The sequence below is a fragment of the Penicillium brevicompactum genome (genome assembly GCF_028827555.1).
Source record: "Penicillium brevicompactum strain IBT 35665 chromosome Unknown utg000003l_segment0_segment0, whole genome shotgun sequence".
In the NCBI taxonomy this organism is placed as follows: Eukaryota; Fungi; Ascomycota; class Eurotiomycetes; order Eurotiales; family Aspergillaceae; genus Penicillium; species Penicillium brevicompactum.
The window spans coordinates 3,610,874-3,633,743 of NW_026623206.1; the positions used below are offsets into that span (position 1 = coordinate 3,610,874).

The 22,870-nt window shown below is 51.7% G+C and overlaps 14 protein-coding genes across 14 annotated transcripts; 8 read left to right on the plus strand and 6 right to left on the minus strand.

Annotated features, from left to right (window-relative positions):
* Positions 1-168: 168 nt before the first annotated feature.
* N7506_005240 (uncharacterized protein) lies at positions 169-963 on the plus strand (the record flags this gene model as incomplete). The annotated part of the gene is made up of 1 exon (XM_056954534.1): positions 169-963. One exon carries the CDS (start codon positions 169-171, stop codon positions 961-963), a length of 795 nt encoding a protein of 264 aa, XP_056813423.1.
* Positions 964-1,517: 554 nt separating this feature from the next.
* Positions 1,518-2,149, minus strand: N7506_005241 (MAPEG family protein; the record flags this gene model as incomplete). The annotated part of the gene is made up of 3 exons (XM_056954535.1): positions 1,518-1,717; positions 1,804-2,096; positions 2,145-2,149. The coding sequence occupies 3 exons, from the start codon at positions 2,147-2,149 to the stop codon at positions 1,518-1,520; spliced, it is 498 nt and encodes a 165-aa protein (XP_056813424.1).
* A 1,287-nt stretch (positions 2,150-3,436) lies between these two features.
* pgxB (uncharacterized protein) lies at positions 3,437-4,960 on the plus strand (the record flags this gene model as incomplete). Its single annotated transcript, XM_056954536.1, has 5 exons — positions 3,437-3,775; positions 3,824-3,991; positions 4,041-4,214; positions 4,270-4,515; positions 4,577-4,960. 5 exons carry the CDS (start codon positions 3,437-3,439, stop codon positions 4,958-4,960), a joined length of 1,311 nt encoding a protein of 436 aa, XP_056813425.1.
* Positions 4,961-5,724: 764 nt separating this feature from the next.
* Positions 5,725-6,682, plus strand: N7506_005243 (uncharacterized protein; the record flags this gene model as incomplete). Its single annotated transcript, XM_056954537.1, has 2 exons — positions 5,725-6,254; positions 6,307-6,682. 2 exons carry the CDS (start codon positions 5,725-5,727, stop codon positions 6,680-6,682), a joined length of 906 nt encoding a protein of 301 aa, XP_056813426.1.
* Positions 6,683-7,007: 325 nt separating this feature from the next.
* N7506_005244 (uncharacterized protein) lies at positions 7,008-7,873 on the minus strand (the record flags this gene model as incomplete). The annotated part of the gene is made up of 2 exons (XM_056954538.1): positions 7,008-7,591; positions 7,660-7,873. The coding sequence occupies 2 exons, from the start codon at positions 7,871-7,873 to the stop codon at positions 7,008-7,010; spliced, it is 798 nt and encodes a 265-aa protein (XP_056813427.1).
* A 360-nt stretch (positions 7,874-8,233) lies between these two features.
* N7506_005245 (cytochrome P450) lies at positions 8,234-10,049 on the minus strand (the record flags this gene model as incomplete). Its single annotated transcript, XM_056954539.1, has 4 exons — positions 8,234-8,848; positions 8,902-9,286; positions 9,343-9,788; positions 9,846-10,049. The coding sequence occupies 4 exons, from the start codon at positions 10,047-10,049 to the stop codon at positions 8,234-8,236; spliced, it is 1,650 nt and encodes a 549-aa protein (XP_056813428.1).
* Positions 10,050-10,845: 796 nt separating this feature from the next.
* On the plus strand, positions 10,846-11,893 carry N7506_005246 (uncharacterized protein; the record flags this gene model as incomplete). Its single annotated transcript, XM_056954540.1, has 2 exons — positions 10,846-11,552; positions 11,602-11,893. 2 exons carry the CDS (start codon positions 10,846-10,848, stop codon positions 11,891-11,893), a joined length of 999 nt encoding a protein of 332 aa, XP_056813429.1.
* Positions 11,894-12,336: 443 nt separating this feature from the next.
* Positions 12,337-13,454, minus strand: N7506_005247 (lipase/thioesterase family protein; the record flags this gene model as incomplete). The annotated part of the gene is made up of 2 exons (XM_056954541.1): positions 12,337-13,055; positions 13,109-13,454. 2 exons carry the CDS (start codon positions 13,452-13,454, stop codon positions 12,337-12,339), a joined length of 1,065 nt encoding a protein of 354 aa, XP_056813430.1.
* Positions 13,455-13,921: 467 nt separating this feature from the next.
* Positions 13,922-15,400, plus strand: N7506_005248 (flavin-containing monooxygenase; the record flags this gene model as incomplete). The annotated part of the gene is made up of 1 exon (XM_056954542.1): positions 13,922-15,400. One exon carries the CDS (start codon positions 13,922-13,924, stop codon positions 15,398-15,400), a length of 1,479 nt encoding a protein of 492 aa, XP_056813431.1.
* Positions 15,401-16,176: 776 nt separating this feature from the next.
* N7506_005249 (uncharacterized protein) lies at positions 16,177-16,827 on the plus strand (the record flags this gene model as incomplete). Its single annotated transcript, XM_056954543.1, has 1 exon — positions 16,177-16,827. The coding sequence occupies one exon, from the start codon at positions 16,177-16,179 to the stop codon at positions 16,825-16,827; it is 651 nt and encodes a 216-aa protein (XP_056813432.1).
* Positions 16,828-16,964: 137 nt separating this feature from the next.
* Positions 16,965-19,017, minus strand: N7506_005250 (uncharacterized protein; the record flags this gene model as incomplete). Its single annotated transcript, XM_056954544.1, has 5 exons — positions 16,965-17,641; positions 17,692-17,846; positions 17,902-18,493; positions 18,543-18,677; positions 18,726-19,017. The coding sequence occupies 5 exons, from the start codon at positions 19,015-19,017 to the stop codon at positions 16,965-16,967; spliced, it is 1,851 nt and encodes a 616-aa protein (XP_056813433.1).
* Positions 19,018-19,945: 928 nt separating this feature from the next.
* N7506_005251 (flavin reductase family protein) lies at positions 19,946-20,699 on the minus strand (the record flags this gene model as incomplete). The annotated part of the gene is made up of 2 exons (XM_056954545.1): positions 19,946-20,590; positions 20,646-20,699. The coding sequence occupies 2 exons, from the start codon at positions 20,697-20,699 to the stop codon at positions 19,946-19,948; spliced, it is 699 nt and encodes a 232-aa protein (XP_056813434.1).
* A 157-nt stretch (positions 20,700-20,856) lies between these two features.
* N7506_005252 (uncharacterized protein) lies at positions 20,857-21,147 on the plus strand (the record flags this gene model as incomplete). Its single annotated transcript, XM_056954546.1, has 1 exon — positions 20,857-21,147. One exon carries the CDS (start codon positions 20,857-20,859, stop codon positions 21,145-21,147), a length of 291 nt encoding a protein of 96 aa, XP_056813435.1.
* Positions 21,148-21,172: 25 nt separating this feature from the next.
* N7506_005253 (UbiD family decarboxylase) lies at positions 21,173-22,723 on the plus strand (the record flags this gene model as incomplete). Its single annotated transcript, XM_056954547.1, has 2 exons — positions 21,173-22,138; positions 22,187-22,723. The coding sequence occupies 2 exons, from the start codon at positions 21,173-21,175 to the stop codon at positions 22,721-22,723; spliced, it is 1,503 nt and encodes a 500-aa protein (XP_056813436.1).
* Between the last annotated feature and the right edge of the window lie 147 nt (positions 22,724-22,870).

Consider the following 22,870-nt stretch of genomic DNA (forward strand, 5'->3'; position numbering starts at 1 on the left):
CCTGGTGCAAGGTAGGCTTGGTGACAATCTTTTCCAGCGTGGTAGCCATCTTCTCCCCCTCAGCTTTTTATTTCACTTTGCAAGAACTTCGTTACTCTCTCTCTTTTTTTTTTTTCAGACAGTACGTACGAAACAAGATATCATCTCATCACGGAATTTGCGAACAACATGGTTGGAAAAGTCCAGCGAGCCAAGGAGACAGTGGAGGAGAGAATACCCGATTTGCTGGTCCGCAACCACAGCGTCTCGTCAGCTTTGCATCCGTTGACCTACGTGGGCCCGTTGCAAAAGTGGACCACGTTTGAGCACGATGTCAAAGTCGCTGTTCAACAACAAAGTTGGGGAATCCATACTAGCACCATCACGATCCGACCAGTAGGAGCACTGGGACCACACAACACGGCCAACGAGCAGCTGCTTGTGGGCGATGAAAACGGGGTACAAGGCCGATTCCAACAGAACGTTGGTCACGTCATGAGCGCAGTGTTTGGGTCTCAGGGCCTTGACCTTCGATTTGGTGACTTTAAAGCCGCCGGTAGCACCTACAGGCGAACGCCGGACGTGGTTATTATCAATAGCCAGAACCACATCAAGGTTGTGGGTGAACTCAAGTGCCCGTGGATCGATGAGCACATATTGATCGAGGAGCCAACGACAACGTCAACAACTGAACATCAGTTCAGGTCACAGATTGGCCAATTGGCGAGATACATGCACGATCTCCAAGTCGGATACGGAGTTTATTCGACATACAGACAGCATGTATTTTTCAAACAAGAGTGCATCGCTGGTCGTTGGGTGCTTCGATACTCGCCGGTTATTTCAGACACGACGAACTCTGAATCAGAACTCACAGTGAGACAATGTTTCTTCTTTCTCGGACATGAGGCTGGCCGAACACTGCGGGTTGTTAACTCTACCCCGCCTGGTCAATGGGTCGTGAAACATAAAAGAGCTTCGTAGGCCTTTCATGGCCGAGTACGGACAATGGCGCTTGTAATGAGCTGCCCCAAACACGGCGCTTGTAATGAGCTGCCCCAAACACGGCGCTTGTAATGAGCTGCCCCAACAGCAATAAGCTTGGGCCTCTTCGTGGCGCTGTTGACTAGTAGCTCCAAAATGGGGTGAAGCTAACTCAAGCTTGAGGTTCAGTATTTATGTGAATGACTCTTTGTTCGTGAATCAAACCCGACCCTTCAGAGACTGACGACTTTTAGGAAGAAATCGTTCTCCACGTCATCCTTACTCATCGACGAAAGCGGCATTCACCTTACTCTTTTGACGTTTCAAGGTTGTCGCAACCTGCAGCCATGCTATAGCCTATTGGAACCACTATGAACAAGACCTAGGGAGTCGACTGTGTGATTATTCCGAGGTAAAATTCATTGGCTCAGCTTTCGGTGCCCGTGATACAGCTCGCAGAAGCTTTGAAAGAGATTTTTGGATCTTCAGGCCTCATGGCGTATGTGGTGGTCCCACAAAATCATAAACATCCAAGGAAGATCACTGTCAACCTTTTATAGCTTCTTGCTGGCTTGGATCAGGCCATAAATACAGCTGATGTTGCCAGACCACCAAGCCACCGAGCGCAGGAAGCTGGCAGGCTTCGTGGTGATCTTTGTGTAGAGCACACTGTACGCCACACGTGAAATCGTATACCACAAGCCAATGGTGTTGATGGTCTCGTTGGGAACACCAGCGAAAAGCGAGATCAAAACTGCATTACATAATCAGTATATTTTGCCGAGGTTCAGCCACACAAGCTGCGGAAGCTCCGAGTGTGAAAGGGGGAATAGCACATACTCGCCGCCACGAACAAAGGATATCCCTCCTGGGCATTCGCATGGGCAGCCTCCCGACGCTTCAGCTTGTTGAGTGTGCTGCGACTGATTTTGCCAGCCTGGACAGCTGCCTCGCCAAAGGTGGTCAAGTCCTCCCGCGGGCACACATTGTTATCGATACCAAGACGGACCTTGGCACCGCGGTTGCTCATGAGGCAGAAAGCCCACACCCAGTTGGCAATCAAGAAGCCGGAGGCGTGGTTGGCGGCTGTTTGGCCGGGGGCGGCACGGAGGCCGATGGTGGTGAGGAGAGCACTGCGGTGCCGTTAGCTTCAATTGCCCACCAGGTGCAGGTCGACTCACGACATTGGTGATTTTGGAATTGTGTTGCGAGGTGAGGTCGAAAGGGGAGGTCTTTTAAAACAGCATGTGGGAGAGCGAGACCGAGAGACCGAGGGATGAGATCATGTCCGCCGATCGGACCCACTCAACATTTTCTTGTTGTTCACATCGCTGCTTGCTTCATGGGCGCCAGATTCGCGGTTCAAGAGCTAAATCTGCCTTTAGGTGACTGTCAAAAATCACCGATAGCACGCATAGACGTGTCCCTCATGCGGTGATCATGATCTGTTGGCGGTGTTTGTCCTGTTTGTCAGGCTCCTTCCAGGTCTAGACAGCGCAGATGGAGAGAACTTCTCTCCAGGGCTCTCTCCTTCTTCGTTTCTCCTCGTGTCCTACGATAGAAAACTATCGTATATGTCTGTTTGCGGTGCTCTCGTTGATATGATCTGGCCACACGAGGTCAGAGTTGTTGGGAAGGGGATTGAAGACCCAGTGGGTCAGCCAGCGCGCGACCTGGATGCTGAACCATTGCAAAAGAAATGAACTGACAAATTGCTTAGTTGGCCAGAATTATGCACTTAGAGGTCGGATACGGGCTTTACCCGACCAAAAAAACAGTGTCTGCCATCACTCAGGGAAGAGCTTGGTGCCAGTCACCGACCATCATAGTTCAGCAGAAAGCCTCTTCGATGGAAACCCGAGGTGGGATATATTGGAATCATTTGTATTCCATTTCGGTCGAGTCGCGAATCCGCCCATAGGAGTCCACAGGCATATTGGAATAGAGAATTGTGGACTGTTTGATCTGAGGGAGTCAATCTAATTCCCCAGGACGCAAGAATTACGGTGAAATAACCATGTCAAGAAAAGCCCCCTGATTGGTGGAACAACCTCTCACGCAGCGCACAAATCAGCCCAAGACGGCGGAACTCAAGCCGGCTACCACAACATTCCACAACGCATCGATAAACTATGCTGCCAAGTGATTTTGACAAAATTACCTCCGCCTCCCCGCTCGTAAACGTGGGGAACTGGGGAGTGACTTCATCTACTCGGTTCTTACACAATACCAATGCGGTAGCTCATCCCGCATACTCTGGCGATCACCCCAGCTCGGCAAATGAGTTATTTGCTTTTTACAGGCGGAGAAATGTCTCCGTTGTGCCCGCGGTGCCATTCCCCGGATATCCCCAGTCCGGGGTATGAGCATTCTTTTGTTGGGGTTGGGACTATGGGGTGATGATATAAAATGGCTGGATCCAGATACATCTGGCTGGGAGAAATCAGCAATTGATTGCAACGAGCCCGCGAAAATGAAGTTCCTCGCTATCGGTGCGCTTCTGCTCAGCACAGTCGGTGCTATCGCCACTGAGCACATCATCAAGGGTGCCAGCATCATTCCAGCGAAGGACAAGGCGGCATTGAAGAAAATTGGTGCTCATGGCCAGAAGTATGCGGATCGTCGAACTGTCACAATTCGTTCGTCCAAGAGTGACACTGACGATATTGCCGATGACTTCCTCTGGGGTATCAAGGCTGCCAACCATGGTGGCAGACTTGTGTTACAAAAGGGGAAGAAGTATGTTATCGGTAAGAAGCTTGATCTCAGCTTCTTGGATAATATCGAGGTCCAACTCGAGGGTGAATTGAAGGTAAACAAACTATCACTATCAATTGCCGAATTAAACTAATCAAAACAGTTCACCGATGACATTGACTACTGGCAAAAGAACAACTTCTACTACGCTTTCCAAAAGTCCATCACTTTCTGGGTTTGGGGTGGCCAGGACATCAAGATCTTCGGCAAGGGAACTCTGAACGGCAATGGTCAGGCTTGGTACAACGGCTTTGCCGGATTGGAAATTCTTGTGAGTGTGAACTACTTGTTTTGAAGATTGACTATTGACCTAACTCCAGGACTCGACCAATACCTACTACCGCCCAATCCTCTTCCTGACCGACAATGCCACTCGTATCAGTGTCGAGGGTATTACCCAACTCAACTCCCCCTGCTGGACCAACTTCTTCGTTCGCACCAAAGATGTCTCTTTTGATGATGTCTTCATCAACGCGTACTCTACCAACGCATCTGTGAGTGATGACTGTTTGTTCTGATGTAATTACCTCATTTATTAACATCCTGCAGGCTCTCCCCAAGAACACTGACGGATTCGACTCATTGAACGTGGACGGTCTCAGCGTGACCAACACGCGCATCGACATTGGCGACGACTGCTTCTCGCCCAAGCCCAACACCACCAACATTTTCGTGCAGAACCTGTGGTGTAACAACACCCACGGTGTCAGCATGGGCAGCATTGGGCAGTACTCTGGTGTCGAGGATATCATCGAGCATGCCTGGATTGAGAACGTGACTCTACTGAACGGACAGGTAAGATAATTTTACCCGAGTAACCCACTCCTATTCGAGAGATCTAATGATGTATCTGCAGAACGGAGCTCGCCTCAAGGCCTGGGCTGGCCCCGACGTCGGCTTTGGTCGCATCAACAACATCACCTACAAGAACATCCACATTGAAAACACCGATGCGCCGATTGTGCTTGACCAGTGCTACTTCAACATCAACAGCACCACCTGCGCCGAATACCCATCTGCTGTCAACTTCACCAACATCAAGTTCGAGAACATCTATGGTACCTCATCCGGCAAGAAGGGAAGTGTCGTCGCCGACCTCACTTGTTCACCTAACGCGGTCTGCTCCGGTATCAGCCTTTCTGAGATTGATATCGCCAGTCCATCTGGCTCTCCTTCTACGATTACCTGTGACGGTATCGATGGTGACATTGGAGTGGAATGTCAATCGAGCTCTTCCTAGAGTAGCTGATATGAGATTTTCTATATATAGATATAGCAAAACTATTTTCATACCGAGGTCTATCTTCAGATATATGATTCAAGACCCATAGATAACAAAGTCCGACTACTCCACCTTTGTAGGGGGTTATGTTGCTGCATATTTTCCTATTCATTGTGAGTTCAACCACATACGACCACAGGGTGTGGAGAACAGGGCTTCCCGTCCGCTCAGCCGTACTTAAGCCACACGCCGGTGAGTTAGTAGTTGGGTGGGTGACCACCAGCGAATCCTCACTGTTGTATGTTTTTGTCTTTTTTAAACATCGAAGAATTTGTATGCTGTTACTGTGCGACTTTTCATTGAACGAACTCAGGAAAGAAGGGCCCAGTATTTCCAGAGACAAGTTTCAAGAACTCTTGGGAGTCTTAGTTCTCGTTTCACATTCAAGGAGATACCCAGATTTCTCTTTTTTTTTTTGGCCCATCCCTTTTCTCGCGCTCGAGCATGTCTGGAGGAGTCAAACCATTTTATTGATGGAGTCGAGATGTAGGTGCAGGTTTTGTGAATATTACTTTCTGATTTCATTCATATTTTGAGGTTCTTTTTTTGTTTTTTTGTATGAAATTCTGGGGAATTACTTCCTTCTGAGTTGTTCTTTCTTTACACTTCGACGTTGCCGTGGTTGAGCCTCCGCTTCTCATTGCGCTGATGGCGGAAAGTTATTACCAGGGTCGGTCTGTCCTTCTCGTCTCTATTCCCTATATTCACCACCAGAAGGCATCATGGAATCTCTCGAGCAGCCTGTGTCTTCCGGCGACCTACTACTTCTTTATGGAGGGAAAAGTGTGAATGAAGCAGGGGATTTTACCGATATCCGCCCCTACGTACTTCTTGTTGCGTCTTTTCTTGGCCCTTCCCCCGACTCCATGATCCCACCAAGCAGCCCTGTCGATACAGCCGAGTCGGTCACTGTCTGTGAATCACCTAGGTCTATTGACTCTCCGGAGAACGTCGACCCTAAACTCGATATGTCAGCCATCCTAGTTCGAAAAGTCCCTTATTCGTTGACTTCTATGAATGGTTGTTGGACGCTTAGTGGTCCGCGAGTCTACTACACCCGTCAAGACGGTGAGACAAAGTTCTCCTTTTTCTCCGATCTACTTGGGAAGGACTTGGAGGAGGCTGTTGCGGAGATCCGCGAGGACGATCTGTATTTCGATAAATGGGCGTCTATCGTCGATTCCAGCCACTCTCTCGGGAACTTCATGCCGCCTAGTGCAGGTGTAAAGCTGATCGTCGATATACACGGCCGGTGAGTAGACCTAGCCCATCGCCAGTCACTCCACTAACATTGTTCTGAGCAGCGATATCCTAAACCACTACTTCGAGGGCTGTCCATGGTGTGGGTATGATACTGATATGTGTCCAGGGTGTGGGGGTGTCAGTCTGAATTGGCCAGAAATATTTGCAACCTGTGGTCGACAACAAGCATGCCCCGTTTGCATGGGTCTTAGTTTTGCCGAAGAGGATAAAGAGTTTTTGGATAGGTTTGATTCGATGGAAAAGAACGATAAATTGCCCCGTCATCTTGTGGGTGACGCATTGGATCTAATGTCCGACCGATTTCATCTTATCGAAGCCAGACATGAGGAAATGGGACACTGGGGCCATGCGAGCGCTGAAGAGAGGCTTGAACGTTGGAAGGCCGTGTACTTGAGTGACGACAATATTGTGGACTGACGAGGAAGTTCTCTCGCAGACCTCGGCAGTTGTTAAGTTTAGGCCAACTCTGTTTGCTCGTGGATATTCATTGCTATGGTTCGTTGTTTATGTGTCTTATAGATAGCTTTTATCAGCAGTGGTTTCAGAATATCATTCACGGATACTACATGGTTCCAAGTTGAGCTAAATTTCCGAGATTCACTGAATACCTTTCAGATTGATACTTGTGAACCCCGACGTCAAACCTTGACCACAACTCTTCTTACGATACGACTGAACAAGATGACCTCGGGGGATGATCGCCAGAGGTATATTTGGTAGATATAAGGAGGCAATATCGGATTCACTCGATTTCCTCGAACGCGCGTACAATGTACGACTTCCCACCAATCGAAACTTTTTCACCAGGAACTTTCCATGCGCCCTTGGCCTCTCCCTCGAATCCAGACTTGATTGAGGGGACGGCACCCGCCTCAGGACCTACCACATACTTCTCCTCCCAGCCAGTGCCCCACTCCTCCCTTCGTGCACTAACTTCACCTCCAGCCCTCTTCACAGACCATTCGCCAGACTCATTCTTTTGATTGGTGTGTGTTTGAGTCTGCTGGAAGGCCAAATATGTCCCCCAGATACGACCCAAGAATGTCTTGGTCACAGTGACCTCTTTTTCCTGCTCGCCCAGAGCCAAAGGAGCATCGTCAGACTCCAAGATCCACGAAATTCCCTTCTTGGCACCCTCGGGACCTTCTCTGAAAGCCAGCTCTCGCCAGACCTCTTCAAAGGCCGTCATGGGGGCACCGGGAAGATCAGCTCGGGGCATCTCGCCACTCTCGAGGTCATCGCCATTGGGGAGCGGGCTGAAGTTGCCGACATCCACAATGCCAATCTCGTTCAAAGAGTCCAATTCACGTGTGAAAAGCACCTTGACTGCATATACAGTTAGTTTATTTTGTATCGCACCGTCAACGATTTTGCATTTCTGCCAGGGCACGAACGTGGAATCTCTTTGGGGTTCTCTTCGATCCTAGTACCGGCCATTGCCCAATCGATGTTTCCAGATGCTTTGTCCATTCGCAAGTCCAAGAACCACTCGCCCACGGAAAGAACGATTGTGTCAGTCGTTTCCTCTGGCACTTCTGGCACCCATCGGAGTGAGAGGCGGGTTGAGAAACCGCAGGTTGAGCCTAGTTGAGCACCGGTGGCAGACATTGTGAATTGAGTGACTTGAAGAGGTCAGAGAAGAAACGCGAGAGTCAATTTAAGCAACACATCCCACCTTCGTGAGGATTAATCCGACACGTGGTCCCGCCCCCGATCGGGTGTGGGGACGATCATGCTCCGCTAGTCCCAAAGGGGCAGGATGAGGATATCGTTCTTAATGTATACCTTACACTCTTAGACATTACGTGAGAGCATCCGGGGCTAGTAGATAACTAGTCCGAGATCTAGAGAGCTTCTCTCTCTCGATCCTCTCTCTATTCATGGATATCATGGATGTTGAAAGATATGTGAAAAAGATAAATCATAAATCATATTCTTCAAGAGAACCAACTCAAACCTTGGAACTCTTCACCATCCCTCAATCCTCCGAATGGCAAGATGCATCCCTTCCACAGGCTTGATAGTAACCGACCCAGAAGCATGAATCTCCTGATTAGGATCCTGCATCTCAAAAGCGAACCTCCCCACGACACCCGCAACAGCACACCTAAACTCCGCCCTCGCAAAATCTTTCCCAATACACGATCGTTGACCATGCAAGAAGGTAATCTGCGCGTAATTCGTCGATGCACCTCCATTGTTATTAGGTATCTGATTGCCATTCTTATCGGTGTCGATCCATCGCTCGGGATAGAATTCTTCGGAGTTGTCGCCCCAGAATAGTGGACTGCGATTGATGGCCCACGGACAGAGGACCACGCGTGTACCTGTGGGGATGAATTTCCCGGCTACGGTGGTGTTCCGCACTGCTTCGCGGATGGTGGTTGGGACCGGCGGCCATAGGCGGAGGACTTCTTGGCAGACTCCGTTGAGGAGAGGGAGGGATTCTAGGTCCTGGTGTGTGATTGGGGAGTCGCCGCTGGGAATCTTGGCTCGGATCTCTTCGCGCAATCGTTGTTGGTAGTCCGGGTGTTGGTGGAGAAGGTAGGAGGCCCAAGTCAAAGCGCTGGCGGTGGTCTCATGCTAGGTCTGTAAGTATTCATGTTGATGTGAGTTGCAGATCTGGAGATACTTACGCCTGCCGCGAGGAATGTTAACATCTGATCTACCAGCTCGGTATCTGTGAAGTCGCCGCCCAGCATCATTGTACCGAGAATGTCGGCTTCGAGGTCTTGTGCCGAAGCCTTGGACTCGGCGAGTTGAATGCGCTTCTCTTGCACGATCTCGTTGCAAGTTTTGCGTAGATAGGCGGTTTCCGTCTCCAGGATCTTGTTCATGCGCCACGGAACGCGCTTGGCCATCCACTGTGGGAGGGTGAAGTTCATCACGAGGAAGGCCATTTTCTCCTTTGTTGGTTCCAGAATACTAGCGAAACTCTCAGCGACCTTGTTGGTCTTGTTCTGAATAGAATTGAAGTCGCGTCCCATCGATGCGGGACCTATAATGTCGAGTGTGAGACGGCTGGAAAGGTGAATTAGAGATAGTCACACAATTTGTAGAAAAAGCGATTATCATACCTGGCCCATTCTCCCATCTCAATCTTACCAACACCATCCTCGGGTTTAGTTCCTTCCATGGGATTCGCCTTTGCTTCCTTTTCCAACTCATCAAGCAATAGGCCTGTCTTGTGCCACATCAAGGAGTACATGGAACGGATGTTCTTGATGTTAAACCCGGGGGTTAGCGCCTTGCGCTGTTTCTTGTGGTGTGCGCCTTCCGACGTAATCATGCCGAAACCGATGATCCGCGCGAGGAAGTTGCGCATGCGCCAGGGCTTCTCGAAATCATAGGTATTTGTACTCATGACATCGAGTAGGGCCTGATGATTGGTTGGCAAGATATAGCTGGTGTTGAGATTGTCGCGCATGTGGATGAGCCCCTCGTTGGGGATGGTCTTCATCCATATCAGCGGTGTGCTGCCTCGCGGGCTGTCGAAGATGAGCTGCGAGTGACTTGCAGAGCCCTGTGATTGTTAGATGCGTGCTGCGCCATGCTTTAGGGAAATATGTTCAATCCATACCGGTACTTTCGGGAGATGCCGCACAGGGTTCAACAGTAGTGGATATATAATGATGCTATAGAAACCTTGTGCTGAAAGCGTGACGATAAAGGTATACAATAGAAGCGTACGGAATGCGGTCTCTGCAAAGACCATCCGTTGTAGTAGATATGCTTCAACGAGCGAGAAGGCAGCCACAGTGGGCAGGTTGTCACCCAGCGCCATCCTAGTATACTGTATACCGACCGTGATGGATTGCAAAAGCAGTGGTCAGAATGTGAAATCGCCAAATGCGAAAATCTTCTACCCCCGGGGTGAGCCAAGTGGGCTTGACATATATCCCCCAGCCAGCAGAAACCAGGAAAGCTCAAATTGGCGGCTGTTTCATCATGTGGACCCACGGGGATCGACATGGGTCTGCTCGTTGGGGGAACCAATGCGACCTCGGCTGAGGGGCCTCGAATTTGAGAGGTCCGTTTTTTGCTCATCTTTGGCGTTTGAGGGGTTTCATATTTGTGTCGGCCATGTTCTGGGTTATTGTTAGGTCAGGACTCAGGAATATGGCTGAATTTGGCTGAATTTGGCTGAGTCTGGCTGCAGAGGGGACTGGTCTGAGTAAAGTTCTCACGGTGGATCCAATTTCCCCGAGGCGTGAATGTGCGTAAATCGCCGACACAAGCCCGGACAGACTGTCATGAGCATGAAGATGGTATGACGTTGAGTATACCAGAGTGACGAGAGTGACGTTGAATGTAGTTGGAGGAGTGAAGTTCCCCGGAAATTCGAGAACGTGGGGAGCATGTGAAGACGAGCAGCATGCCCAATGCGGTAATATCGACTGTTCATCCCTTTCCTCGCGGTGGATCGTCTCCAGTCGCATTCCTTTCCCCGTTGGTTGCACAACTTCACGATGTGCACGCTAAAGAAAATGTGATGCCGAGGTTTGCTTTAAGCTTTGCTCAAAGTCCCGAGTTGCTTCATAAACCCTCCGACTTCACTTCTGCACACCTCACCAATTGCAATGTCTCTCCTTCAGTATACACAAGCAGCACTCGCTTCTCTGCCAGAGCCCGCGCAGGCTCTGCTGCTCAACCCGACGGCGCAAAAGACCGCCGCGGGTCTCGGCGCGTTCATCTTGGCTCGCGCAACGAATCGCTTCATTTCACGATGCGCGCTTCAAAACTGGACGACGAATTCGAAGTGGAATGCTGCTGAGGAATTGATCTTGTTGACCGGAGGAACCTCCGGAATCGGGAAGCAGGTCATGTTGGATCTCTCCCAGGCCGGGGTGCGCGTCGTGATTCTCGATATCAATGAGCCGAACTTTACACTCCCGGCCAATGTGTCCTTCTACAAAGCGAATATCACCAACTCTGCGGACATCGCCGCAGTGGCAGCTACTATCCGTGAAAACCACGGTGATCCCACCGTGCTGGTGAATAATGCCGGTGTCGGTCACGATGGAACCATCCTCGAAGAGCCAGAGTCGAAGATCCGCCAGACCTTCGAGGTCAACACCCTGTCTCACTTCTTAATGGTCAAAGAATTCTTGCCCGCCATGGTGAAGGCCAATCACGGCCATGTGATCACCATTGCCAGTATGGCCAGTTTCGTGGCGCTGGGCGAGATGGTTGATTATTGTTGTTCCAAGGCATCGGCCCTTGCCTTCCACGAAGGGTTACGCCAGGAGTTGAAATACTGGTATAACGCGCCCAACGTGCGCACCAGGTATGGACACTGTCTACATCTTGGAGAGCTCTCTTGCTAATGAATTCAGTGTCATTCACCCCATGTGGGTTCGCACGCCCATGATCAAGATGTTGACCGATCACGGGTCACACTTCAGACAGCCTATTATGACACCCCAAGTGGTCTCCAATGCTATCTGCAAGCAGATCCTCAAACAGCGCAGTGGGCAGATCATCCTGCCGAAGACCCAGTCTATCGCTAGTGTGGTGCGTGCGATGCCTATGTGGTTGCAGGAGGGTGTGCGCGCCTTTGCTTCTGGGGCGCTGAGGAAGATGCGTGTCGCCCAGGCTGCCGAGGAAGCTGCCGCTGCAAAGAAATGAATGCATGCATGTATTGATAGGTTATGAATTTTTCTGTATATACTGGATACCACTGGCTGGTTTGATTAATGTTATTGCCTACTTTGGAAATACTGCCCAGGTGTCTGAATGTCGTAATTCTCAAGGATGGGTCATAGCTGTTGATTGTAGGGATATGCGATGCGAGCCATCCATCTTTAGGCACGCCTGTGGAATGTGGAACTCGGTACTCGGACGATGCAAATCTTCCAATGTTGCTCCCGAGGTCTTAAGCTCAAATATTTGCCCAGGACCTTGGAAGGGCGCGTGTTCATTGTTTTGAAAGAACAAAAAAGATTAGTCAGACTCGGTACTTTTTCTTCTTTGAGAATATCATTCGATTTCGTGATGACTATGTACTTCCAATTCAAATATGAACAAATATAAAAAAACTATATACAACGAACCAAGGGTGTAAATCCCCATCAAGCCATCAATTCTCCGAGGAACCTTTCAATCCTCCTCCCCTGCTCGGTCTTCACCGCATCGCCAAGCTCAAGATGATAGACCGGCGCCACATGACACTCCCTCACCCCGACAAAGAACTCAACCCGCTCAAAGCCCTCCTTGAACTTCGTCGCCAGATCCTGGATCAACGGCAAGAGAATCTCATTCTCACCCCCAGTGATCAACACCGAGTCCACCGGGAAGGAACTGAACCACTCGGGCGGCGCATGCGAAAGGTCGGTATAATAGTCCCGCTCAGCTGAACCGATGTACGCACTCGCCCACGGGCCCGCGACCGCAGTCGTGATGATGTCCCCGCCGTGATAGACGTCCATTCCGGGGAACTCGGTGTCGAGCAGCGTCCAGGGCGCGATCATGACCGCGCCACCGAGATTTCCCTTTAATTCCACGGCATCGATTTCCGGGTGTGGGTGCGCGAGGTGCGACAGGACGCCGCAGACGAGGTTCCCGCCGGCGCTGTCGCCTCCGAGGAAGATTTGTGAGGGCGATCGGGTGGGGAGCACGTGGGCGAGACAGGAGACTGCCTGGCGTAGCTGGGTCGGGTATGTGGCGGCCGGAGCGAGGGTGTAGGAGAGACTGAAGACGGCGACACTCTTGCCGGCGGCGCGCAGGTCGCGGATGAGTTGCGTGTAGTACTTGAAGTAGCCCAAGTTCGCGGGGAGGCTGAAGCCACCGCCTGGAGGGATCGTTAGCTTTGCATCGGCAGGGCTGCAAGGGAGTTGGACTTACCGTGGAACCAGACGATTACATTGTCTGCATTGCGATCGCCGATCCAGTGGCCGTGGGCGCCGGCGCCCAGGTCGACTGATTCGGGGTATATGCCAGTCTTTTTAGCGTGGAGTTCGTAGATGGCGTTGGTGGGTGGCAGAATGTACTGCATTTGGGAGGGCGACAGGCGCGCGGTGGCCTTGCGGAACATCGCATAGCCCAAATGCAGGAACAGGGTCTTGGCTTGGCGCTCGGTGCGCCAGAGTCCGGTAAGCAAGGCATAGAACGCTGCGAGGGCCACAGAGGCCACGGCGGGGAGGAAGTCCAGCTTCTCGCGAAGGGTCAGGGTCACCTTGGAGAGAGACATGATGTGCGAATCACCGCCATTGCGATTGGGGCCATGATATGTTCAAAGAGAAGCACACTGGCACACTGGCACACTGAGCCGAGGGAAAAAAGGGTTCGCAAAGGTGTCTCGTTGTGGAAATGATTGGCGTTCCTGATATTGCGACGGCCGAAGGTGGGGAAGTGCATATGTTCGCGACGATTGCTGTTTTAGTCGTGAACAGAGTAGTCCTAAAGAAGTAATCTAGATGTAGTATACTATACTCTCTTGTCAGCACTAGTATATGCTATAGAACAAATAGAAGATACCCTCGGGATCTCGATCTGTGTGACTATTCGATCTGTCACAAGTGAAACTCCCCGACCTCCTTGTTGAATCTTCATCTTCGAGATCCACCGCCGATCACTCCGTTGTGAAACCGAGGCATGTGAACTACTTCTTAAAACTGTCCTGCTTTCTCTCTCTCTGCCTCAGCCTCCATCGCAACCATGAGCAAGACATTCGACGTGATCATCGTCGGCGCAGGCATCTCCGGCATCAACGCCGCCTACCGTCTGCAATCCGAACTCCCCGGCTACAGCTATGCCATCCTCGAAGCCCGTGACGACTTAGGCGGCACCTGGGATCTGTTCAAGTACCCCGGAATCCGCTCCGATTCCGACCTCTTCACCTTCGGCTTCCAATTCAACCCCTGGAGCCGCGACAACCCCATCGCCGAGGGCTCCGCGATCAAGGAGTATGTCCGCGACACAGCGAACAAATTCGGCATCCATGAGAACATCCACTTCCAGCACCGGATGACCTCGGCCAATTGGTCGACAGAGACGAACAGCTGGTCACTCGCCGTCGACGCGCAGGGCGAACAAACCTTCACCGCCCGTTACGTCATCTTCGGCACGGGCTACTACAACTACAAGGAGCCTCTCAAGGCCGACATCCCCGGGCTGGACGACTTCCAGGGCCAGATCATTCACCCGCAGTTCTGGCCCGAGGATCTCCAATACAAGCAGAAGAAGATCGTCATCATCGGCTCCGGTGCAACCGCCGTCACCCTCTTGCCTAATCTGGCCGACCAGGCCGAGCGCGTCACCATGCTCCAGCGCAGCCCGACCTACATCCTCTCCTTGCCCAATCGCACGCGCAGCCGCTGGCTCAGCTATATCATGCCTCATGCCTGGTACACCCGCGTCCAGCGTATCGTCTGGATCTACACTTCCCGCATCTTCTTCTTGTTCTGCCAGCGATTCCCGGGCTTCTCGCGCTGGTTGCTGAAGTTGAACGTGCGCCAGCAACTTCCGAACCACATCCCTTATGACCCGCACTTCAAGCCTAGATATAACCCTTGGGATCAGCGTCTGTGTGTTTGTCCCGATGGGGATCTGTTCAAGTCCCTGCGTCAGGGCAAGGCAGATGTGAAGACCGATACTATCAAGCAGGTTACGAAAAACGGCATTATCTTGAACTCGGATGAGAAGCTGGATGCGGATATCATCATCACTGCCACGGGCTTGCGTCTGCAAATTGCAGGTGGGGCCGCGTTGAGTGTGGACGGGCAGAAGATCGATATCGGTGACAAGTATCTCTGGAACGGTGTCATGTTACAGGATCTTCCCAATGCCGCCTTCGTCATTGGATATACCAATGCCTCGTGGACACTCGGTGCCGATGCCACGGCGCAATTTGTCTGCCGGCTGTTGAAGAACCTGGAGTCGCGCAAGCTCATTGCCGCTACGCCGAGGTTGAAGGCCAAGGATGCTTCGACGCTCCAAGATCGGAGGTTGCTGAACCTGAACTCGACTTATGTTTCTATTGCCGAGCGCGCCCTTCCCAAGGCTGCTGATCGTGGCCCTTGGCAGCCTCGTGATCACTACATGAAGGATATCAAGTTTGCCAAGGGTGGTGATATCGACACAGGGTTGGAGTTTGTGCAGGGCCCGAGTCTGCGTTTGCGCCCGAAGATCGCTTGATTCGATGATTTGATGACTTTCTTATTGTGTAAATATATATATGGCGTCTCGTGGTTATTTTTACAATTATTTAAACCTTTTCCGATGTCTCTATGGCTCAATCCCTACCCAGGTATACTTAACTTCCATCGGGTATCACTCCAGGTCACACGGTGTGCCATCCAGCTTCCAACTTGTCTATTTATTCCTTTTCCCAGGTGGAGTTGGAAAATTATGTCATCAGTTGGTAGATCCTCCTTTGAAGTCCTTCGCTTGCCCACATATAGTATTCTGTTTAAATTAGAGTGTGCAAATGATGATCTATGACTTGACAACCTCAGAAGCCTTTACAGCCGTTTATACAGTTGATTGTGATGCGTTGCGCCATCCCCGAGATCAGAACACGAGTGATCGGCGGGATCTTCGGGTAGGATTTAAGGTTAATTACTAGCCGGCGAGAGAATATGCCCGCGCAACCAAGGAACTCCAACATTCCATAATGATGTCACACGCAAGAGACATGTCATTGTCATAATCCTGGAACCTGATTAAATCAATGTCTTGAAAAAGACCCAAGTCTTCGTCAATTCCACCACTCATCCCTTCAAACCTCTTCAAATATATATCATGGCCCCTAAAGACAAATATACCGACCCCGAGCTACGGGATGAAGTCAAGGAGGAAATTCACCAAGGTGACAAAGGTGGAAAGCCTGGCCAATGGTCTGCTCGAAAGGTGAGCTGCCGATCCCACGACAGTATCAATCTCCAGTATTTAATCCATCTCTTCAGGCCCAGATGATGGCATCTGAATACAAGAAACGAGGCGGTGACTACAACACATCGAAGGAGGAAGGACAGTCGGAGTCTCAAAAGCACCTGGACAATTGGACCAAGGAGGACTGGCAGACCAAGGAGGGCGAGGGAACAGCCCGGCAGGATGATGACTCTCGGAAGCGATACCTACCCAAGAAGGCTTGGGAGGAGTTGAGTGAAGATGAGAAGAATAAAACCGACGAGAAGAAGGTTGAGGAATCCAAGGAGGGAAAACAGTTCGTTGGAAACACGGGGGAAGCGAAGCAGGCTCGCAGAAAGGCCAGCGTGAAATCGGACGACGAAGAGGACGAGAAGGGAGAAGACCCGAAGAAGAATGACACCGACGGAAAGAAAGGGGATGGCGACGATGGCGACAAAGATGACGAAGCTGCAGATGAAAAGGAAGACGAAGAGGGTGAGGATGAAGAGCAGGAGGGTCAAGGAAAGAAATCGACCGAGGCAAAGAAGGATTCGTCCAAGGGAGAGACCAATGGTGAAAGCGCAAAGGGCTCAAAGAATTCTGGAGGCGAGGGCGAAGGCGCAGGAACCAAGCGTAGCGCCAAGCAGGACACAAGCCCGAACAAAAAGCAAAAGGATAGCTCGAGGATGCAGAGTCTACGGAAGAGAGATTGAGATAGCATTAATCATTTGATTTCATTCAGCCTCTGTAGCTAAGAATATACGCCTTGGTATCAGTTCGTCACCAACCAGCGACATTAGAAGCAACCACTTTATTATTATCACAAGCAATATCATTTGCTGTCAATCCATTATTTCCGCTCCTCATCAACGACTTCGCGGTTGTTCATCTGACTATCAGGAAGCATGTTCATAGCATCTTCCTCGCGATCGAGCTTGTAGTTCGTTGCCCAGAAGCCAGCACCTCCAATGAACGCCAACAGTGCAACCAAGGTGTAGTTCCAGGTGAGCAAGGGGTCCACGGAAAGACCAACGAAGGCCTGTCCGATTGCGGAGGAGATGGCGTTCATGAAGAGGGCGACAGCTTGCACGAGCGATCGCATGTTCTTGGGCGCCTTGGTGTAGGCGTACTCAAGGGATGTGACGGACGCGAGAATCTCAGAGATACCACCCAGGATGTAGGTCAGGGCCTGGATCCACACGGAGATGTTGGTGTATTCACCCTTGACCTCGAGACAGTAGTTTGCCTGGTCACCGCAAGGACCAAGCTTGTAGATGTAGTGCTGGGTCACGGCAGCGACGATCATACCAGCTCCAGCCATGCAGAAACCGGCGGTGATACGCTTGAGGGGGGTGAAGTTGATACCCATCTTGCGAAGACCGGGGTAGACAATCTGGTCGAAGATGGGAATGAAGATGATGAGGGCGAACGGGTTCAGGTTGTTGATGATATCGTTAGGGACACCGCCAAGCTTCATTGTGGCGGCCTGGGAGGTCAGGTTGTTCAACATCTGGTTGTAGGCCAACCCTGTGTAGGATTAGTACTTGATATTGCAGAAGGTAATAGCTGTTGCTTACAGTAAAGAGGGTACCACAAGAAGACACGGCAGGCGAGCAGTCCGCGACGGACCTCGTCAACCCAAGCGTCGTCGAAGTCCATCCAGGCGGGCTTGCTGGCACCGAGCACACTTGGCTTGACATTATCCCAGATGTTAGTCTCAGACTTGCGGAACCTGATTGGAAATGTCAGTTCGGATATCAAACACTGAACCAGGCCGGGTGGCTTACCATCTAACAGGGTTCAGAGTCCAGTGGCCCTTCATAGCAAGGCTCCAGAGCTTGAAAGCCTTGGGGTAAATGGAACCACTAGGGGGAGTCAAGTAGTACTTTCCACGGCAGACGAAGAGAACGGTGGGGCAGAGGCAGAACATGGCAGTGGGCAGCAGGTATGACAGCCAGAACCCGACATAGCGTTCTGCGTAGACCATCGCAATCTGACCGGTGAGCGAGCCAACGTTGATCATCAGGTAGAAATATAGGTAGATACGCGCAACAGTGGCAGCGGGATCAACGATGACGCGCTCACCACTGGGAAGAGTGGAAACGTATGGCTTCGTCTCGCGATATTGTTCCGCAATGAGGGGGGAAATGTTGGACTTGAAACCACCTGTTCCCACACCCATAATCACCAGTCCAATCGTGAAAGCAGCAATTGAACCGTTGGGGCTGGCAATGACCTTGGGAATAGCGGAAACAATCAAGATACTGTGGCCGACGAGCGCGCAGGCAATCGAGGAGAAAATGGTGCGGAAACGGCCCCAGTATTGATCGGCCACCCAAGCACCAGCCAAGGGCATAATGTAAGACCAGAAAGAGTTGACTAGTGAATATTAGCAAGCATGCTGGTAGTACGGCACGTGCATACTAACACAATGTCAAACCGGTGGAGGCCTGCTGGCCCATGCCCAGCGCACCGGGTGTTCCATTACTCCAGTCTGAGCTACCGGCAACCAGGGCACCGGTGGTAGATCCCTTGGGGAGGGGTCGCTGGATGAAATTCACGACTATCACAATTAGCTCCCATTGGGTGGCAATTGAGGGGGAAACCTTACACACTGCAGTGGTACCGTAGTACGAGAATCGCTCACACAGCTCGACGAAGGCGATTGTGTAGGCGGCCCAGGGAATCTTGCCGGACACGCGACGGAGGTTGGCCAGCTCATCCGTGGTGGGGGCAGCTTTGTTGATCGAGTCATCACCATCATCGTAAGTGATCTCCCCGCGAGGAGCACTGTCGATGGTCAATTCATCGACGGTGGGGACCTTCTCGTTAATGGACACATCGTGCGAGGCGGCTTTTGATTTGGCAATCTCAGCCACATCGACAGTATCGGAGGCGTTCATGGTGAAGTGAAGAGGGATGAGAGAGAAGAACGAAAGAAAGCGAAGAGTGGGCAGGAGGCAACGTGACACTTATAATGGGCCGACAAGCTTAAACCGGCAGGTGCCAGGTTTCCCTCTATCAGTCGAAAATTGCCGGCCACTGTACCTTTCGCTTTCATCCGCTCTTCTAGAACCCGCGGAGTAATGTCTGCATTGGGACATTGCTCGTCCCCAACTGGCTCACCACGAATAAACCCGTTAATATCCGCCGGACCCTGCATTCCTTTCCACGCCACCGTGAGATCTGACCAGAGGATCTGACCACCTGCACTCCGTGAGTCGAGGTCGAACCTGGTCTGGAGGAGATTTATCTTCGGCCTGGGCCGAGGGGGCAAAACTTGATAAGCCCCGGCAGTGGTCAACGCATCCTTGAAGGCTAATACATGCCAAGCATCGCGTTATCCAATCAGTCAGCTATGGTGGGCTCAGGCCGTCCGCCTGAAAGGATTAGTCTCTCCTCGTTGGCGGCACTTGGCATCTTGGCACGTGTATCGCCCCGCGTCGTGCATCTTGGCTGGTCACAAACAGTGTAACCCTGTCTTCCTTGGCCCTTTGACGCCAATCAGAGGGTGACGTTGGATTAACCGAGGAAAGATAAGTGATATCGAGCACATGGCCCCGGACCAATCAGAAGGCGGATGTGAGTGGGGTTAAGATTAGGCTCAGGCTAACCGCTTCATTCGCCACTAATTCCGGGGAACTAAGACACTCGAACCATGGAAGTGAATGGTGCTATCTACTATCGTGAAAGGTACATGTGATCTCTCGGCCTTTGTATTTCTCTTGGACCGTCGGTGGCCCGGACATCATCTCGTATACCTTGCAGGTCACTGGTAGGTTGCACCTGAACATCCTGGACATCCTGGATAGATTACCTACAAGCATTGCATTATTGGCCACCCGGTTTCACATCCCGTGATTGGGCTTCCCGATTGCGTCTCGCATTGCCTTCCAATCCATAGAGAACGTCCTCCGACATCCCCGGAATCACCATGTCAAAGGTCTCCTTGACCACGGTGTATTCATAATACCCGCACCGCGCAATGGGCTGAGTCTTGCGAATATCCAACTTGCCATCCGTCAGCACCTCATCTTTGATGTGAACTGCAACCACCCGCCCAATCACCACATCGACGGTGCCCATGGGTGGGTTACCAGGGAGACGGAGCGTGGTGAAGTATTCGCACTCGAATTTCACCGGGGATTGTTCTACCATTGGGACATCCATCAAGGTCGCCGGCTCTTTGGTGAGGTTGGCGCGGGTGAACTCGTCCACCCCGTACGGCACTTGCTCGGCGGAAATGTTCACCGCCTCCCGAAGCTCCCAGGTCGCCAGGTTCCACACGAACTTGCCCGTTTGCTCGGCGTTGACAACCGTGTCCTTGCGTTCACCCTCCACCGTCTGGTTGGATGAGAACATCACGTACGGTGGGTCGAATGTCAGGTTGTTAAACTGCGAGTAGGGAGCCAAGTTGGCTTGGCCGCTCTTATTTTGTGTGGAGATCCATCCGATCGGGCGGGGGACCACGCACGCCTGCATTGGTTAGATTCCGTCGTGCACTTGTGCAGTTTCATGCAAGGGGGTGTACCTTGAAGGGGTCGTGAGGAAGGTTGTGCTCGGTGACACCGGGTTGATAGAACATAGTGTTTGTGTGATGGTGTTTTTGGTTGGCTGGGTGGTTTTCATGCTCCCGCCGACCCCCTCTGCCTTTTATAATGTCCGCGGTTTTGCCGAGCAGTCAGCCGAGATCAGCGTACTTGGGGCCTATCCCCACAGCTGCAAGCAATACCATGTCCAACATGGTTGATCGACCCGGCCGATACGTCGCTGGGGCCAAAGTTTCGTGTTCCGAGATCCGAGACGCGACCGTGGGAAATGAGGCCTGGGGCACCCAACGGAATTCGCCCCAGCTCGGAGGCTCGGAGGCTCGCGAGCTCGGTGTCATACTACAAGAAGCCGTACGGCATACCGAGATGGAGATCACAAACAGGTCTTTATCTGGGAGCCCTGGAGCCGACCTAGCCGGTCGATCATATATAACGGCGATGCTGAGCACGATAGACTCGAATCCATCAGCAATAACTTCATAATTGAAACATCAACTACATTCTCAATATGGTTTCCACCGAACCCCATCTTAATTTCCGCTCCTTCGTCGAAGCCCTCAAGGCTGACAATGACTTGATCGAAATCAACGAACCCATCGATGCCAACCTCGAGGCAGCAGCCATCACCCGCCGAGTCTGCGAGACAGACGACAAGGCCCCCTTGTTCAACAATGTCATCGGCTCGCAGCATGGCCTGTTCCGCATTCTCGGTGCCCCCGCGTCTCTGAGAAAGTCCCCCAAGGACCAATATGGTCGACTGGCCCGCCACCTCGCTCTACCACCGACTGCCTCGATGAAGGACATCCTCGACAAAATGCTCTCGGCTAGCACGATGACACCAATCCCCCCTCAGATCTTGGAAACTGGTCCTTGTAAGGAGAACTTTCTTGAAGGCGACCAGATCGACCTCACCAAGATACCTGCACCTCTGATTCACCAGCACGATGGTGGAAAGTATATTCAGACATACGGTATGCACATCGTGCAATCGCCTGACGGGTCGTGGACCAACTGGTCCATCGCTCGTGCAATGGTCTCTGACGAGAGACACCTCGCTGGTCTTGTCATCGAGCCACAACATATTTGGCAGATCCACCAGATGTGGAAGAAGGAGAAGCGCGACGTTCCCTGGGCGTTGGCATTCGGTGTTCCCCCAGCCGCTATCATGGCTTCCAGCATGCCTATTCCTGACGGTGTCAGCGAAGCCGAATACGTCGGTGCTATGACTGGATCCGCTCTCGAGCTTGTCAAGTGCGATACCAACAACTTAAACGTTCCTGCAACCTCAGAGATCGTGTTCGAAGGTACCCTCTCCATCACCGACACTGCGCCCGAAGGGCCCTTCGGTGAAATGCATGGCTATGTCTTCCCTGGCGATACCCATCTCTGGCCCAAGTACACGGTCAACAAGATCACTTACCGCAACGACCCTATTCTGCCCATGTCTGCCTGCGGTCGTCTGACAGATGAGACGGTATGCCGATTCAATCTTCTTCATACATCCATATACTGACTGCTACAGCACACTATGATCGGCGCCCTCGCCGCCGCCGAGATCCGCAAACTTTGCCAGCAGGATGGCCTACCCGTCACCGACGCCTTCGCTCCCTTCGAGTCCCAGGTTACTTGGGTCGCCCTCCGCATCGACACAGCCCGCCTCCGCGAAATGAAAATCACCTCCGTGGAGCTCCGTAAGCGTGTCGGTGACCTCATCTTCAAGGCCAAGGCGGGATATACCATCCACCGACTCGTGCTCTGCGGTGACGATGTCGATGTCTACGAAGGAAAAGATGTCATGTGGGCCTTCTCGACCAGATGTCGCCCTGGCTCTGATGAGACCTTCTTCGAGGACGTTCGCGGGTTCCCCTTGATCCCGTACATGGGTCATGGAGCGCACTCACCAGTCCAGGGTGGAAAGGTTGTTTCTGATGCTCTCATGCCGGCTGACTATACCACCGGTCGGGATTGGGTGGCAGCAGATTTCCAGTCGTCTTATCCTGAAGAGTTGAAGAAGAAGGTCTTGGATAACTGGACTCAGTGGGGATTCCGCGAGGAATGATTTGATTTTGATCTTGGGAGGCTTCAGATAACCAACACCCATGTGATGAATTTCAAATTTAGACTGCATATACACAGGGAGATATAGATTGCACATAGACGTGATTTTTGAAATTTACATGTTGATTCAAAGTGTCTGTGTAAATTG